This window comes from Symphalangus syndactylus, chromosome 14 (genome assembly GCF_028878055.3).
Source record: "Symphalangus syndactylus isolate Jambi chromosome 14, NHGRI_mSymSyn1-v2.1_pri, whole genome shotgun sequence".
Lineage (NCBI taxonomy): Eukaryota > Metazoa > Chordata > Mammalia > Primates > Hylobatidae > Symphalangus > Symphalangus syndactylus.
Genome location: NC_072436.2, coordinates 86,030,024 through 86,049,047, shown reverse-complemented (window position 1 = coordinate 86,049,047; position 19,024 = coordinate 86,030,024). Strand labels below are relative to the sequence as shown.

Here is a 19,024-nt window from a genome sequence, read left to right as displayed (position 1 = left end):
TGAAATTGTTGCACATCTTTAAAATTTTGAAACATAAATTAATACCTTCTATAGGAAGCTCTCATTGCTCTTACTAGCAAACACTGGAAAAACTTAATAGCTAAGAAAAGATTTAAAACCGGGGGAAATGTAGTGCAACTTACTATAATAGGAAATTCAATATATCTGGAAGAGATTATCACAAATTGTCAAAAAATGTAATAATGCAAATAGGGTATTTCTTGGTATGGATTTTAGAGAAGGCAAATAAATTAGTGTATAGGGTCCACTTGGGAAGAATATATAATGATGCCAGTTCTAGTGGTCCAGATCTAAAAACTAGATGTTACCCCTATAATAAGAGATCCAAAACATTTGAAATGTGTTGAAAGTATAGCATGCATTATTAGCTATATGACTAACTTTTCACATTTTTTCTTTGAGGCTAGCGTTTCAATAGGGGTTTTATTAAAAAGGTACACTATGACTGACATATTATAAGGAGGAGAAAAAAAGAATTGTTATTAGCGTTAACGTCTGGATTAAGAAATTTTAAGTGATGTGAAGTTTCAAATGTCTGTACATTGCAAGTTGGTCTTCAGGCAAACCAGACTTTACGTAGAGTTCTAGCTAGTTACATTTGAAAGACCAGACTCTCTCTGGGTATCTAGGCATGCTTTTTAGAATAGGTCCTTTTCACACAGGGATTAGAGAGGCTTTTTCTCACTTGTTTGACCTGGTTCTTTTATGTTATCTTTATTGTACAGAGAATAAAGAGGAACCCCATCTTCAGTAAAATAAATCATGAAAACTTTTCACTGATTTGATATTCTCTTAGACTGTACTGCCTTCCACAGCTCAATAGACAGAAACTCTTTATCCTTTATTGAAAAAGTTTGAAAAAAGATGGGAGGGGGATGGGAAACTTCAGAAGCTTTTTTTTTTCCTCCACAAATCACTGACAATTGCCCATTCCCTTTAGCCCTAGCATTTTATATTTTCTAATGTGACTTGTATAGTTTATCTAAGATATTATTTCTGTAAACATGCTAAACATAGAATAAGTTCTGGAAGATAGACAAAAATGTTGAATTTTAATTTAAAAATCAATCATTTCCTTTATGAATAAGAAATCATTTCTGCTCTAAAAATAACTGCCATTTAAGGAATTCAACAGACAAATGATTGGTACATATAATATGCAGGAAATCCACGTCACAACCAACTAAAACGAGTCCAACTTTGTTTTCATTTTTATTTTTAATAGCTTTGTTGAGATACAATTTAGATAGCATACATTTCACCTACTTAAAATGGTGCCCTTTAGTATATTGAGAATTGCGCAACCATCATTACAATCTAATTTTAGAACATTTTTATCATGCCTGCCCTCCAAAACCCCATACCCATTAGCAGTCATTCACATTTCCCCTCTTACCCACCTCCAACTATAGGCAACCACAAATCTACTTTCTGTCTATTTATATTTGTCTATTCTGGACACTCCATCTGAAAATGGAATCACACAATATGTGTCTTTTGTGACTGGCTTCTTTCACCGAGAATTTTTTTTTTTTTTGAGATGGAGTCTTGCTCTGTCGCTCAGGCTGGAATGCAGTGGCACGATCTCGGCTTACTGCAACCCCCACCTCCTGGGTTCAAGTGATTCTCCTGCCTCAACCTCCCGAGTAGCTGGGACTACAGGCGCCCACCACCACATCTGGCTAATTTTTGTATAATTAATAGAGATGGGGTTTCACCATGTTGACCACACACCACGTAAAATTTTTTATTTTAAAAATAAAAAAAATTTTTTAATGTCTATGTTGTAGCTTGTATTAGTTCACTTCTTTTCATTGGAAAATAATTTTCCATTATGTAAACACATTTTACGTATCCATTCACAAATTGACGGATATTTGGATTATTTCCACTTTTTGGCCATTATAAGTAATGCTGCCATGAACATGCCATGAACATTCATGCCATGAACAAGTTTTTGTGTGGACATATGTTATTCTCTGTCTTGGGTATATACCTAGAAGTGGAACTGTTGGGTCATATGGTAACTCTATATTTAACTTTTTGAGGAACTGCCAGATTGCTTTCCAAAGCAGCTCCATCTTACTGAGATATAATTTATCCTCATAAGCAGTGTATGAGGGTTCAAACTTCTCTACTTCCTCTCCAACACTTGTTACTGTCTTTTTGATTATAGTTATTCTAGTGGGTGTGAAGTGGTATCTTGTGGTTTTGATTTGCATTTCTGTGTTGGGTAATTATGTTTAGCATCTTCTCGTGCTATTTTTAAGTCTTTTACTTAAAAATGTGGACTCTAACCCCATTTGTTGATAACTGGTTATATACTACTGTCAGTTTTTGTTAGTTTAATGGTATCTAAAGTGTGATACCAATGAGGTCAAGGCTACAAGTTCTAGTTCCAAATAATTGGTTAGTTTCATACGGAAGAAATTGTGGCTAGACAGCTACACTCATATGTCCTAAAAGTGTCCATCAATCTGACAGGCTTTTAATTTATTTTTATTTTTTTGAGGCAGAGTCTCGCTCTGTCGCCCATGCTGGACTACTGCAGTGATCTGTGATTGCATCACTGCACTGCAGCCTCAATGACAGAGTGAGACCCTGTCTCAAAAAACAAACAAAAAATAAATAAAAAGCCCTATAATTTTAAACGTACATACTTCCCCTGCACCCAGGAATATACTGTACAATCCTAGCCTCCCTTGCAGCTAGACACACTTGGTTACTAAATTCTGGCCAATGGGATATAAGCAAAAATGTTGTATGAGACTTACAGAAAATATTCTTAAAGGGAGAGGATATGCCCATCTTGATTTCTCCTTTCTGTTAGCAGGAATGCAAATATAACCACTAAAGTTTGGTCTATTGTCTTAGATCATGAGGTGAAAGACCTGTGCTGGATGTAGCAAGACAGGAGGGAGGATTCTGAGGATCTGACAATTTCTTGAAGCTGATGTACAAGACCTCAACTGCCTATCTCCACACCTTCTATGTGAGAGAGAAACTTCTACCTTCTTTAATGGTTTGAGATCTTTAGTCATTTGCCATTAACCTTCATCATAACTGTCACAGTGCTATATAATTTCTTTAATATTTCAGAGTATCTGCCTGTTGCCTTTATATGTAATTTAGCTAGTTACAATTCTGATGTTACACTTTGATCCTCTCAGAACTTACACTGCTCCATTTTTTCTGGCAGCTTTGCAAGTTGCAGTGTAGAAAACTGAGACCAGCCTGATTTCCACACACATCCTCGACTTTTGTTTCTACCTAGATCCCTGAAATAAATTTTCCCAATTTTTTATTTCAAAAATTAAAACGAGTAGAAAAATATCTAGATTCAGCAGTTGCTGATATTTTCCATATTTGCTTTGTCTCTTGTATGTGTATGTCTGCATGTGTATGTATAGATTTCTCTATTTCCATCCACATTTCTTCCTGAATTAGCTAGAAATAAGCTGCAAACAATATTTTACTACTAAATACTTTAGGATATGTTTCATAAGATTTTCCTAAAAATAAAAACAGCAATTCCTTAATATCCTCCAGTATGCATTCTGCATTCAAATTTCCCTAATCATTGTTCTTCCCCACATTCTATTTAAAATGTGGGGAAAAAACAAAACAAAACCAGCAGGATCCAATCAGGATTCACACACTGTTTTTCGTTGTTACATCTCTTTAGTCTCTTTTACTAAAGCAAGAATAATCCCTTGCTTTTTAGTTTTTTAGTTGTTGTTATTACATTTACCTTTTGATGAGGCTAGGTCAGTTGTGTTATATACCGTCCTACCTTCTGGCTTTACCTGATTGTTTCAATTAACTCATTCATCTGTGCCATTTTTTCTATAAACTGAAAGTTAGGTCTCAAGGCTTAATTAGACTTGGGTTAGATATTATTTTGTAAAAATGTTTTTTTTTTTTTTTTTTTTTTTTTGGAGACGGAGTCTCGCTCTGTCACCCAGGCTGGAGTGCAGTGGCGCAGTCTCGGCTCACTGCAAGCTCCGCCTCCCGGGTTCACGCCATTCTCCTGTCTCAGCCTCTCCGAGTAGCTGGGACTACAGGCGCCCGCCACCACGCCCGGCTAATTTTTTTGTATTTTTAGTAGAGACGGGGTTTCACCGTGGTCTCGATCTCCTGACCTTGTGATCCGCCCGCCTCGGCCTCCCAAAGTGCTGGGATTACAAGCGTGAGCCACCGCGCCCGGCCTGTAAAAATGTTTTATGCAGCATTTTATACTCATCACATCAGGAGGCAGGAGGAGCAAGTTGTTCTGCCACTAATGACACTAAGTTTGAAAAGCTGAGATAGTGTCCTCCAGATCTCTTCATTTAAAGGTAAATAATCTGTGGGATGATTTTTTTTTTTTTTTTTTAGCATTATGGGAACACCCTTTCATCTAATTATTTCAGTATACAGTCGATCCTTGAACAACACAAGTTTGAACTGTGTGGGTCCACTTTATATGAGGAGTTTCATTCTGCCTCTGCCACTCCTGAGTTAGCAAGATCAACTCCTTCTCTTCCACCTCCTCCTCAGCCTACTCAACGTGAAGACGTTGAGGATGAAGACCTTTATCATGATCCACTTCCACTTAATAAATAGTAAATATATCTTTTCCTCCTTATGATTTTCTTTTTTTTTTTTTTTTTTGAGACAAGGCAAGGAGGAGCAAGTCACATCTTACATGGATGGTGGCAGGTAAAGAGAGCTTGTGCAGGGAACTCCTGTTTTTAAAACCATTAGATCTCATGAGACTCATTCACTATCACGAGAACAGTGCAGGAAAGACCTACCCCCATCATTCAACCACCTCCCACCGGGTTTCTCCCACAACATATCGGAATTTTGGGAGTTACAATTCAAGATGAGATTTGGATGGGGTCATAACCAAACCATAACACTGATATCTTAAATTCATGTTGTAAGTAAGTTCTTCTCTAGCAGAGAATGTAAACTGTCTTCCAGATGGGGTTCTTCATCTATCTTTTGCATGTTATATATCTTTCTTTCAGGATTTTAGTTTGTGTTTGCTATGCCCTTTCTTTTCATCTTGCTCAGTTTGGATAGGGGCAGCTATTTCTAGATCATGTATCTATTCTGATATATTTTATATAAATTATTGTTTACATCCTTCCCACTTTATCTAGGAATGAACTGATCTTCTCAGAGCTAAAATACGGTGGCTGACTGTTTCCCCCCTCCCCCCTTTTCTGTAGCCTAATATTGGAAAAGAGCAGAGCAGGAAAATGGGTGACATCTACTGGGACTAAGTACAGCCTCCACTAAGGGACAAGGTTTTGCTCTTGCTTAAGGTACTATGAAATGACCAGTTCCAGGACCTATCCCATGCAGCCAAAGATATATCTCACACCTATGAATGTTGGATTACTCCTTTGACTCTGCATAGTACAACCATCATTCAACCACCTCCCTGATGATGGCAGGTCCTGGTGAAACTATTTTTGCTGAAGATCTAAAGTAATATGTAGGATCTTCTCTAAATGTATCCCCTTTCTTCACCTCAGCCTCTAAAAATGTATACTTACATTTTACTTTTCCAAATTGGAGCATTTTTGTGAGAATTTTCATGAGTTTTTCAACTTATCTTCTGTCCTTACAACTGTTTGTTGAATCTTTTTCCCCCTTATTATCTAGGAAACTTCAGGAAGTAAATTCTGACACTTTGCTTTACTCAGCTATTACTTTCTCATCATTTAATAATAAATGGATCTATGTCTTGGGTTGGGAGGTATGGGAGTAGCGGTTAATAACACTAGTTCTGTAGTTGGACAGACCTAAATTTGATTCTGGTTCTGCCACTTATTGAATAATCTTGGTTAAATTACTTATTTTCCGGGTCTCAGTTTCCTCACATTAAAACGAAGTTATCTACGCATAGGGTTGTTGTAAGGATTAAGAGAGATAAGGGATGTAAAGTGCCATTGACTTTTTTCCCACAGTTTAAGAATCCTCTATTTTTAGTTAGGTACATGGTTGCCCAGAATAAAAACTAGTTCCTAAATCTCCTTGCAGCTAGGTATGCCTACATAACTAAGTTCAGACCAACAGGATGTAAACAGAAAAGACTTGGGGTAGCTTTTTCTTTTTTGTTTTGAGATCTCACTCTGTTGCCCAGGCTGCAGTCTAATGGTGTGGTAACAGCTCACTATAGCCTCAATCTCTTGGGTTTAAGCAATTCCTTCCACCTCAGCCTCCTGAGTAGCTGGGACTACAGGCCTGTGCCACTACACCCAGCTATTTTTGTAGTTTTTGTAGAGAAGGGGTGTCACCAAAGCCCAGACTGGTCTAGTACTCCTGGGCTCAAGCAGTCCTCCGGCCTTGGCCTCCCAAAGTGTTGGGATTACAGGTGTGAGGCACTGTGCCTGGCCTAGGGTAGCTTTTGAGCATCTTCCTTTTAAAGGCAGCCAGGATGTGCCCCATGACCCTTCTCTTCTTTGAAATGTACTTGAAATGTATGTTTGATGGCTAGTACTACATCTTGGACCATGAAGTCTAGGGACAGCAGAGCAGAATGCTGGCATGCTGCCAGTAGCCTGAGTACTCAAGGATTCCTTTAAGCAGAGCCATCATTCTAGGCCTGTACTACCTCCAGGTTTTTGTGAGAAATAAAATTCTATCAAGTTTAAATCATGGCTATTTTGGGTTTCATTTACAGGTGAACTTACTCTACCATCTAAACAATTTCTTTCATCATTCTTAGCATTTAAGAGCAGCATCTGGAGTCAGACTGCCTGAGTTCAAATCTAGGCTTTGTCACTATTTTGTGCATTCCTGGGCAAGTTACTTAAACTTTCCCTACCTTCATTTCTTCATCTGTAAAATGAGGAAATAACAGTAACTACTTCATAGGATTATTACTGGGGTGAAGATTAAATTATTTAATACACGTAAAGCACCACTTATAGTGCCTGGAACATAGTAACTGCTATTCATTACAACAACATAATGTTATTATGAGTTTTACTCATGCTTTTTAAGACTGCATATTTCCAAAGGATACTACCAGCCTTATTTGACACTTTCAAGTAGAGGTTACTATCTACTGTCATATAGTAATAATTAACATTTATCTAATGCTTTACAAATTAACTTTTCACATATGTATTACTTTGTTTCATTCTTACAATTATCCTGTGGGGTGAGTACTGCTATACTTTATTAAATGAGGAGAGTAAGGATCAGAGGATTTAGTGATTTGCCTAAGGTTACAATTGTAAGTGGCAGACTCAGACTTACTCCTCCAACTCATTCAACAATCTGGTACAGCATGGGGGTCATTAGCTACACTAAAGATAATTTAGGAAATGAACATGTTCCATCCATTTCTATTTAAGAGACTCCTTTTCAATACATTTGTACATTTTCTCTGGAAAGCGTCTCTTCTAGACCACTGCCACTATCTCTAACGTAGCCTCAAGCACTACCCCAGACTTCTAATACCTCATGCTTTGATTACTGCTTTCATTGTTATTCCCTTATTTTTATTCAAAAAATCAATGACTCCATTATTTTAAGGATACAGCACAAACCCCTATGCTCAGCTCCATCTACAATCTAACCTTTCATGTGTCCTCTTGATCTTTTCTTTTATGCTGCAGCCATTTATTAATTTTTTTTGCACACAAAACAATAAATATTTTCTAAAAATACATACAAACAAAAAGATGCATATGAAACATATTAGGAAGGTTGCACATGGGAAGACGGGGAATAGAAATGGGGGGTGGGAATTAAAGAAAATAAATGAGAGAGGGACTTTGTATGGATCAATGATAATAACTCAATCCTCTATTTGACAAAGAAGAAGGAGAAGGAAGAGGAAGAAAAAGAAGGTGAGATAAAGGATCAGAAAGGGAGGAAAATAGAAAAAATGAGAGTATGACTCCAGGGTAGACCTGTTTTGTTGTCGCTGGGCTGGTTGGTTGGTTTGTCTGTTGTATTCTTCATATGTTTTGCCATGTTGGCCAGGCTGGTCTTGAACTCCTAGCCTCAAGTGATCAACCCGCCTCGGCCTCCCAGAGTGCTGGGACTACAGGCGTGAGCCACCACGTCCAGCCCCCACATTGCTTCTGGCCTCCCTGGTAGACCTCCCAGACGGGGTGGCCGGGCAGAGGCGCTCCTCACTTCCCAGACGATGGGTGGCCGGGCAGAGGCGCTCCTCACTTCTTCCCAGACGGGGCGGCCGGGCAGAGGCGCTCCTCACTTCTTCCCAGACGGGGCGGCCGGGCAGAGGCGCTCCTCACTTCCCAGACGGGGTGGCGGCCGGGCAGAGGTGCTCCTCACATCCTAGACGATGGGCGGCCGGGCAGAGGCGCTCCTCACAACCCAGACGATGGGCGGCCAGGCAGAGACTCTTCTCACTTCCTAGACGGGGTGGCGGCTGGGCAGAGGCGCTCCTCACCTCCCAGACGGGGCGGCCAGGCAGAGGCGCTCCTCACATCCCAGATGATGGGCGGCCAGGCAGAGATGCTCCCCACCTCCCAGACGGGTTGGCGGCTGGCCGGGCAGAGGCTGCAATCCCAGCACCCTGGGAGGCCAAGGCAGGCGGCTGGGAGGCGGAGGCTGCCGCGAGCCAAGACCACACCACCGCACTCCAGCCCGGGCAACACCGAGCACCGAGTGAGCGAGACTCCGTCTGCAGTCCCAGCACCTCGGGAGGCTGAGGCGGGCAGAGCACTGGAGGTCAGGAGCTGGAGACCAGCCTGGCCAACATGGCGAAGCCGCGCCTCCAGCCAAAGGTGAAAAAGCAGGCAGCGGTGGTGGTGCTCGCCAGCAATCCCAGGCAGCCCGCAGGCCGGGGCAGGAGAATCACGGGAGCCAGAGGTAGGGAGTCTGCAGCAAGCCGACTAGATTCCAGCCTGGGCCACAGAGGGAAGAGAAGAAAGAAAAGAAAGGAAGAAAGGCAAGGCAAGGCAAGGCAAGGCAAGGCAAGGCAAGGCAAGGCAAGGCAAGAAGGAAGGAAGGAAGGAAGGAAGGAAGGAAGGAAGGAAGGAAGGAAGGAAGGAAGGAAGGAGAGAAAGAGAAAGAAAGAAAGGAAGGAAAGAAAGGAAGAAAGAAAGGAAAGAAGGAAGGAAGGAAGGAAGGAAGGAAGGAAGGGAGGGTCCTCTTGATCTTATATGAACTCTCCCTTGCACCAAACTAGGTATTCTCTTTAGTGTTCTCTAAATCCACTTTTCTGCATCTACACTTTTGTTTATTCCCTAAACCCATGTAGAATGCTCTTTCAATTTAACTTTACTTATCTCAATTCTATCTATATTTCCTAGTTCCTCCATGAAACTTTTCCTGATGTATTTTATCTGGAAAAACTCTTCCTCTTCTGAATTCTTATATAGAACTTACTGGCCAGGCACAGTGGCTCATGCCTGTAATCCTAGCAATTTGGGAAGCCAAGGCGGGCAGATCACCTGAGGTCGGGAGTTGGAGATCAGCCTGGCCAACAGCGCGAAACCCTGTCTCTACTAAAAATACAAAAATTAGCTGGGCGTGGTGGTGCTTATCTGTAATCCCAGCTACACAGGAGGCTGAGGCAGGAGAATCGTTTGAACCCAGGAGGCGGAGGTTGCAGTGAGCCAAGATCATGATATTCTAGCCTGGGCAACAGCCTGTTTTGTCTCAAAACAAACCAAAACAAAAAGAACAACAACAAAAACTTACTGTCTTTATATAATTCATTTGGCACTGTTTTATGGTACGACATCATTGATCAACTATATTTTTGCTGATATCTCAAACCTTTCTCAGGCCATGTTTTTGCTTTTGGTAGTGTTCTTGTTGCCTAGCACAGTGCCATCTCACTTATTTGTTGATTCTGTTTCCTTAAAAACAAAGATGAGACCAGTTCAAATCCTCTTCATTACTGCAGGCAGCAACAAATCATCCAAACTCCGGCACTTCCAGTACTTTCGAGCTTTCCTACCAGGTCGGAGGGCTGTCTTAAAACTTGAGGGAGATGAACTGACTAAGCGATTACACTGAAAGCCTGGGAAGGAAAGGACGTTCCAAACGTCCAGTCATCGTTTTGCAGCCTCTTAGTCACTGGGATTTTGAAATCTCTTTCCAAAGACTAGCTATGGCCCTAAACTGGAAATAGGCTACTTGAGAACATAGTGGATTCATAGTTCACCTCGGGCAGTTTTAGGAGAAATGCCATCAGCTTCTGCTTTTGAAGGCCAAGGTTAGTTGTTCATGGCGTGAGCACCTTCCTGCTTCCAAACTCTGGTTATCTGTAAATACCCAAGTCCTCTAATTTAGGACGCAGGTCATGGGAAGACGCTGGTTCTTAGGGCAGAAGTGAGCTCACATTCCCAGCATTTTTCTTAAACTTGGCAGAACTGCACTTTAACAAATTAAAATCCATGTGAATGAAAAGGAAAACTTAAGTAGGAAACCAGCTTAAGCTTGAGTCAGTTACAGCATAGTGAGGATGTCGGTTACAGCAACTCTCAGAGACCGATGAAGGAGTAATTCTAGTGGTGGGCTGTGAGACCGTCTCCATTCCAACTCCACCGCTTTTCTCCACAGAGACCCACGCACGCCAGCTCCCGCCTCAGTCACAAGGGAACGCCCGCGTGGGCAGGCAGTCGCCCTTGGTGAGCCGCTATCTCCTCATCTCAAGAGCCGCAGGCTCTGCTGACGCCGGTACGGGTCTCGCTGCGACTCCCTCTTGGCGCGCGGAATCCTGGGATTTGTGGTCCCTTCCGCGCGCTGTCCGCCCTAGCCGGCGCAGAGAGGACTACACTTCCCAGGATGCATCGGGGGAAGAGGCCACAGGGACCGGGAGAGGGAGGGGGCGGCCCCAGTCCTCCGGGGCGTCGCTGTTTCCAAGCGGCGCGATCTCGCCTAGTAACCGGCAGCGGAGGTTCACTAGCGCGGCATTGTGGCCCCGCCCCCGGAGCCCCGGCTGGAGGAAGAACCTGTTTCCCGCGGCGCCCCAGTGACGAAGCCCATCCCCGGGTGCGGGAGGTGGGGAGGGGAGGGCAGGCAGAGGATTTCGCTCGCCCGCGCGAGATCCGGGACGCGCCGGTGGCGTCCGCCGGCAGCAGAGGTCAGCGGCAGAGAGCGCGGGGATGCTTCGCGGGCGAGGCTGGTTCGGGAGTGGGAGGAGTGCCGGGCGCCGCCAGGGCGGCAGTGCGCGCCCGCCGAAAAGTCCTGAGGGCGGGCATCCCTCGCGCAGCGCGCCGACCCCCGGGACGTGTGCGTCTGTGGGGGGTTGCTGTCCCTCGGGTCCCGCGGGCGACCCCGCTCCACGCTGGGCTCAGGGCGGGACCCGGGATTCCGTGGGACCCGGTGTTTAGCGCAGACGTTTCTGGGGAGAAGTACACGATTTTTGCCACTTGTTATTTAATTTCTCCTCGACCAGGAGCGTTTGTAGGTAGCGCACTCCCTCTGACTGCACTAGTGCCTCGTTTCTTCCGAGTAAGACAATCTTTCATGATGCGGTTTGGAGTTGCTGATAATGAGAGCTGCTAAGTTCTTTATGGCTTTCTCGGTGAAGAGAAGGTTCACGGAGGATATGATTATTTAACACGCACATGAAAACTAATGGGAGCATCTAAAAAATGACCATTGCATATTCGCCCTCGCTTATTAGGGCAACAGCAAGCGTTCCTTCAAATCGTATCAGCAACTGCCAGGCAGCAGCATTTACGCATATTTCATATCATTAAGGAGATGGAGCTGGAGAGAGAAAGCGGGAGTAGGGGACAATTTTTAAAAATACCAAACTTGGTTTAGTTTGGGGATAATTTCCTTGGATTGGGTGACTTATGCGAAAAATCTGTTTCTTTCTTCCTCGCTCTCGCTTCCCGGATATAGACTGTCAGTTTCGGATCCAAGGACGGCGATGGCAGAGCTCACCCGGGTTGCCTGTCAAATCAAGGCTATCGCAGAATAAATCCCGCCGCCTGCCGCGAAGCCCCGGCGCACCGCAAACTTCAGTGAGCAAACTGGGTGATCGCTGTTGGGATATGCAGATCCCTGATGTAAAAGGCGGGGTGGCCCCCCTGAGAGCCTCTCCCGGGGGCCGGAGCCCGCAGGTGCAGTGAGGCGCGCGCGCCCCCAGAGCCGCCTTGCCCGGGGAGAGGGAGCCCGGCGCCCAGCGGGGTCTGGCGGCCGCACACCGGCGGCGGCGGCTTGTCTGCGGCGGCTGCAGCGGATGATGGTGGCGGCCGGCCCGCTGGGCTGTGCCTGTGTGTCGCCGCGGAAATCAGAGCCCAGCGCCGCGCGCTGAGCCCCTGCAGGTCCGCCGCAGCCCCAGCCTCGGCGAGGACGGCCCCCGCGCGCGGGGGGGCCGGGGGCGCGCGGGGTCGGCTTATCATGGCGGATCGGACGGCGCCCCGCTGCCAGCTCCGGCTGGAGTGGGTGTACGGGTACCGGGGTCACCAGTGCCGCAACAACCTGTACTACACGGCAGGCAAGGAGGTGGTCTACTTTGTGGCTGGGGTCGGGGTGGTTTACAACACCCGCGAGCACAGCCAAAAATTCTTCCTGGGACACAACGACGACATTATCAGGTAAGGGGGTGGCCAGGGGCGGCGGGGAGGGGTTGCGTGTGGAGGCTGGGAGGGTGGGAAGAGGTTGACCTGGGGTCGGATCCGGGAGCCCCGTGGAATAGAGGATTCTCTCTGGAGCCGCATGGAATTACTGAAGGGCTGCTGATTCTAGGGCCAGGGCAGAAACAGAGTGGGGGGGTGCAGGTGAGGAGGGAGAGATGTCTTTTCGCTGTATCCCTCCGGAATTCCGGCTTTTAAATCTCCAAGGAGTTGAGTGTTCTGATGCTGTCTTGCTGTTCTTTCCTGCTACAAGTGGAAGGAGCCTGGGTAACTATGAAACACTTCTTCCTTCCCTAACCAGGTGCACGGTAGGACCAATAGCCTGAAGTGTGGGCATCATCTTTGGGAGGCTCCTCAGTGGGTTTCTCAGTAAGCAAGAGGATTAAAAAAGATCTAAAAGAAATTGTATTACTGGTAATTTGGAATCTTCATCTCAGATGCTTTGGACCTGGGAAATTTCTGCAGTGGGTGGGGAGTTTGTTCCCTAATATTTCACTTGGCAGTGTTTTAATGCCCAAAGCACATTTATACACTAAATGGATGCTTCCACAACATCATTGAGGTTATTAAAGGCTGGCAGCTGCTGGATCACAAAATCCTACCAGCCAGCCCACACAATGACCAACATCTGCTAGCGGATGGCCCAAGACTGACTGACAGGAGAGCTCATTTGGATGAATGGCTATTTTAGGGGCCCTCCCGATTAAATTGAAGATGGTTATATTGTGATTCTTGGCCCTATCCTCTCATCTTTGGACCAGACACATTTTCCTCCAGCCCTTGTCAGCTTTTATGTGACCAAACAAGGTATGGGCCAGATGCTGTTCACAGGGAATCCTTTTCAGCCTTCAGCAGTTAAGGAAGATTTTCGTCACATGGAAGCCTCAGCCCACAGGGAAAATGACTTGCTGAGGATGGCCTACAACTGACAGAGACCATATTTATACCTTCCAAACTTGTGTGTTTCATTGATGTAGAACAACTACCATTACATTCTCAGAATATTGCCACTTTTGCTCTAAGTTTGTCTTTCACAATGAAATAAATGAAGTGGTGTCATGTCCACGCTCCTAATTTCTCAATGCAGAGAATGATTTCAAAGATCAGCTTTTTTTTCCTTCCTAATGATGTGCTTATATTCCAGAGCCTTTTTTTTTCTGAGACCTAAAGTTGAAAAATTGTTACAGAAGGCGAGCACTTAATATTCAAAATAACAGATTTAAAAAAATCTTGACTTTTTTTGAAGATGGGAGCTCTAATGTTCTCAAGATTTAGTGGAACTAGCATGTAAAACTTTTTTCATGTCACGTATGACAAAAATAGCTTTTTTTCTTCCCTCCCTAACATGGTAGTTGTTGTGATTGGGGCATCCTTACATAGTTTTGTTCTGCAGATTTTGCTTCTCTAATTGCTAGGCTGATTATGAAAGTTACAGGTGCAAATAATTAACAATGACTCATGAAAAGGTTAGATGTTTAAAAATTTAAACCCATTATGTTTTTGCTCTCTCTGTCTCAATGCAGTGCTTTCCATTACAGCATCAAAATAAGATGTAGTCCTTTGGGTGAAGGGAGAGAGTGGCAATTAAACAGAAAATTCCCTGTGATTAAATAGTATTAATGTGACAGTTCACTGAACTACTTTGTGGATTTGAACTCTTAATCCTAATTTTTTCTCTGATACAAGGAAGAAAACCAAATGCACTCTTGAAACTGAAGGTGGGAAAAGGGTGGAGCTGCAGTAAACCGTTGTTATGACAAGCAGCCGGGCTAGTGGGATGTGATGAAATCTAGCTTGGGTGGTAAAGGAAACATTCAGATTTGAAGAAAAGGTGAATGAAGTGATGTGTATAACTGGGTTTGCAGGGAGCCTTAACTGATGAAAGGAAAAAGAGACAGTTAGCATCTGATCTATTTATTAAGCTACTTTAGTGACATAGTAGTAAGCCTGATTTCAGAGAAAGGACTGTATTCATAATTCTCCACAATATTTGGTTGGGTCAGAGTATGTATAGGTGAGCAGAGCAGAGTTCTTTAACATCTAAATATGTCTTTGTACATAAGAATAAAATTAAGTTCAATGAATTAAGAAACACAAACCACAGATTATTATGGCATTAAGAGCTATAAAATTGGAATGTTTATGCTGTTCTTTTGCTTTGTCTTATGTATGTAAATATCTTTTTCCGGTGAAGGCACTGCACAAACCACAATGCACAATTTTTTGTCATTATGAATTTTAACTCATTTCCGTGTATGCCAGTATACTACTATTCTTCCACCTGAAATACTGAAGTTTGTTATTAAATGGAGAGGACTATAGCTAAGGTTTTAATGCAAAAGTATTTTGGTTTTTTATTGAATCATTACATGAATATCAAAACTTGTTCGTTTCTATCTCTTGTTTCCATCAGGTGAGATAGCGAAGTAACTCTCCGCTTGGTACATAGCTTTTGCATTAGTTTGAAAGATATATTCCTATGCATACATCTATACTGCTTTATTTTTTGTGCTGTTTTGCCAAGAATATTAACTAGAAAGCAGCCCAACAAGTATTGATAACACACTCTATAAAACCATGTGATCTCCAAGATCATAATGAACCCTAATAATAATGTAGGTTTTGGCAGAGCTCATTAGGGCTCAGCATATGTGTCCTTCTGCTTTGACAGGCTATATGTCTAAGTCAGATTTTTAAAGATGTTATGTGAGGCATAATATAATTTATTGAATGTGGAGGCTTAGTTTTATTCTCTTGAATGATTACTTTTCAATTCGGATAACAGATTAGAAGTTGATGCCATATTTTAGACCTGATAACATTGTGATAGAACAAGTGAATACTTAAAGTAATATTTGCTATTGGGCTAACAACAAGATGCAAATCAGGGCTTGATAGCAAGGACAGTAATAGAGACTGGGATAATTACTAACTTGGTTTCTACTTTAGGTAGTACAACATGACACAGAGAATGGGAGTAAATGAAAGAAAAGCCCATGAACACATTCATCCTCTGTTACTTCCCTTCCATTTTCACAGTGATTCCATTTGAGACATTTATCTCTTCCCTCTGGACCACTATATGTATTGCTTCTGACAGAACCCTGTCTCCAGGTTCTTCTCCCTCATTTTCTGGCTCCCAGTTGCAAAGGAGGTTTATCTACAATGCTGCTTTACGGGAAAGGGCACTGACTTCGTTATCATGCACACTTGGGTATAAATCCCACTCTGCCATTTACTGGGGGTATCTGGGTGAGTGGCATCACTTCTCAGGGCCTTGTTTATTTGTGAAATGGGAGTGACAGTACCTAAACTGCAGAGTTGTAACTATTAGAAAAAAATGTATGCAAAGGATTTAGTGTGGGGCCTGGCCCTTAGTTGGTGCTCAATAAATATTCTTAGTTGTGGTAGAAGTAGTATTTCACTAAACACACATACACCCCCAGAAGAAAACAATGATTCGTCATTGCTTACAGGCAGAAGTCCAGATTCCTAAGCTTTCTGTTTTCTCTCCTAACCTACCATCCTATCCTTATTTTCCTTTTTTAAAAAATCATAAATTGTTTGCTTCCCACTTGCCATATGATGACTCTGTTCTTCCCTACCTCACAGTGGAATGATTCATCTCCCCTGCTGGCCCTTCTCTGTCTGTCCAGCCCCACCCCTCCAATGGCATAGCAGTGGGAGCTTGGACTTTGCTGTCAGTCATACTTGAGTTTGAACCTAGGACTGCCACCAGCTGCGGACTTTACTAAACCTCTTCGAGTCTTAACTATCTCATCAGTGAAACAACTTTTCACTTATAAAATGGAGTTTTAAAGGTATCTCCTTTGTAGTTTGTTGTGGGGATTACATACAAAAATGTTTGGCCAATGGTAAGTGCGCAGCACCGGGGTCCTGTTTGCATCTGCATCCTGCAAGGCCCCATCTGCTGCAGTCTCACCTCTCCCATAAGACCTTGTACCATCCTCAGATGAAGGGGCACCTTGCACTTCCAAAACTTTGTGTGTTTTGTGACCGATGCTGCTCACTTAATATGTATCATTTAGGGCTATCATTTCATTCTGTTTTCATTTGTAAGCATATATAAGACCCTTGAGGCTGAGAATGAATCTTATAACCAGAGCTAACATTTCCTGAGTGCCAAACTCAGAACTAAATGTGTGTATCGATTGATCTGATCCACCCTCTCACAATCCAATGAGATAGGCACTGTTGCTAACCCCAGTCTACAGGGGAGGCAGCTGAGGCACAGAGAGGTTGAGGATCTTGCCTGTTGTCACTGTCTGCAGACTGTGGAATGGGAATTGGAACCCAGACTGGTCTGATTCCAAAGCTTCAAGCTTTGGCTTCACTGCTTTATGGCCTCTTATATTGTGGTCCCTACAACTGTGCCTTCTTCCTAACCAGAAGGTAGGTTGTTGCTCTTTGTAACTCACTTATCCTCTGTTGGTCTATAAACTGTTTGATTTATTCAAGAATATTTGAAGTAGATCATTAGAATTCTGCCTGGAAATTGGACCATGTTTAAGTTTACTTTAGAAACATCCCCAGCTCAGCCGGGCTAATCCCAGCAATTTGGGAGGCTGAGGTGGGCAGATCACTTGAGCTTGGGGGTTCAGGACCAGCCTGGGTGGCATGGCAAAACCCCATCTCTACAGAAAATACAAGGGCTGGCTGGGCATGGTGGCAGGTGCCTGTGGTCCCTGGTATTAAGGGACCTAGGGCCGGAGAATCTCTTTGGCCCAGGAGGCAGAGGTTGCAGTAAGCCGGGTTTGTGCCGTTGCACTCCAGCCTGAGCGACAGGAGTGAGGCCCTGTCTCAAGAAAAAAAAAGAAAAGAAAAAATTTAAAAAAGAGAAATATCCACAGCTTTGGAGCAATGACCTGAAACAATGATCTATTAGAGATTTTAATTAAAAAAAATTATTTTAGTCAAAATTGTGACATGTCTCAAATAATCTAGTGCTGCAAATACAATTGAACTTGTTGGATTTGAAGAGGCAGGTCTAACAGCCATGATTGGACCTGGAGTGTCAGGTAAGCAGGTTCACATGAAGGCCTAGAGATGTGACTTTATATTCTTTAGTCCCTTGACCAGTTTGAATAAGAGAAACATAGAGGTAATCACAAAGAATCAAATCCATATTAAGTTGAGTGCTTGCTCTGTACCAGACACTTCATATATATGTCATCCTATTGAATTCTCCTGCCCCCAACACTGAGAAATAGGTCTTCTCATTTTACAGGTATGGCTCTGAGAGGGAAAGAGGTTTAATCAGAGTTACTCAATGGGACCATCCTACTGCTCATTGGATCCCACTTACTCTGTGCATTGGAAAGAGCACAAAGTGAAAGCTTTTGATGGAAGCTTATAATGATCTTCATAAATGATTGCATTATTGCTCTTCTTATTAATTATAGTCTGGTGATTTTTATTAAGACTTGTTTATTCTCTAAGTTGGGTGTAATTTATTCTTTCATATTTGTTAATTCATCAAAAACTAATTTTACATCTATAATGTGCCAGATGCAGGGGGTGTAGCAGTGAACATGACAAACTTTCTGCCGCCTTGAAGCTTACTTTCTGGTGGGGGAAGCCAACAGTGAATGGACAAGAAAATAAGATGACTATAGATGGTGATAAGTGCTAAGAAGAAAAATAATCACAGAGAAACTGGGTTGAATGGGGGTATGGAAGCCACCTTTGGCAAGATTTCCGGAGCAGCTCTCTAGGGAGATGGCATTTAAGCAGAAACCTGAAGGGTGTGAAGGGGAAGACAGGTGAAGATGTAGTGGCAGAGAAGAGGTTATGTGCAAAAGTGCCAGGGTGGGAAGAAACTTAATGTGCCTAAAATTCTGGTATAGATAGCCAGAGAAAGACCAAGGTCATTGTAATTCTCATCCAGGTCATTAATGCCTCATGGGTTTTGGTACCATATGCCCTAGATTTCCCAGGACAGTCACAAATATTCCATTCAGTTATTGTTGTGGATACACTTGTTCTTGTCACATCATGAATCTAATTTTTAATTCAGAAATATGAGGCCGGGCTCACTCCTGTCATCCCAGCACTTTCGGAGGCTGAGGTCGGAGTATTGTTTGAGCCTGGGAGTTAAGGACCAGCCTGCGCAACATAGGGAGACCCCATCACTACAAAAACTTAAAAAATTTAGCCAGGCATGATGACATGTTCCTATGGTCTCAGCTACTTGGGAGGCTGAGGCAGGGGGATCACTTGAGCCTGGAAGGTCAAGACTGCAATGTGCTGTGATCACACCATTATTGCACTCCAGCCTGGGTGACAGGGCAAGACCCTGTCAAAAAAAAATATATGACTGTGTTTTGTTTTGGAAAATGTGTTTGCCACATAATGGGTCACTGCTTGAAAACATTGCCCTGAACTATACTATCTTATAAAGAATT

General features: G+C 43.3%; 1 protein-coding gene across 2 annotated transcripts in view; it reads left to right on the top strand.

The window, feature by feature from the left end:
- The window catches only part of EML6 (EMAP like 6), a 321,610-nt gene that overhangs the window by 25,542 nt on the left and 277,044 nt on the right, over nt 1-19,024 (top strand). Inside the window, exons 4-7 of one of the 2 annotated variants that reach the window (XM_063617993.1) lie at nt 2,896-3,013; nt 4,251-4,358; nt 10,570-10,637; nt 11,863-12,560. In XM_063617993.1, the coding sequence (XP_063474063.1) occupies nt 12,364-12,560 (197 nt within the window). In that variant the 5' untranslated portion in view covers nt 2,896-3,013; nt 4,251-4,358; nt 10,570-10,637; nt 11,863-12,363. Of the gene's footprint in view, nt 1-2,895; nt 3,014-4,250; nt 4,359-10,569; nt 10,638-10,853; nt 11,093-11,862; nt 12,561-19,024 lie in introns of those variants that run through there. The other variant, XM_055243331.2, reaches the window with a different exon arrangement.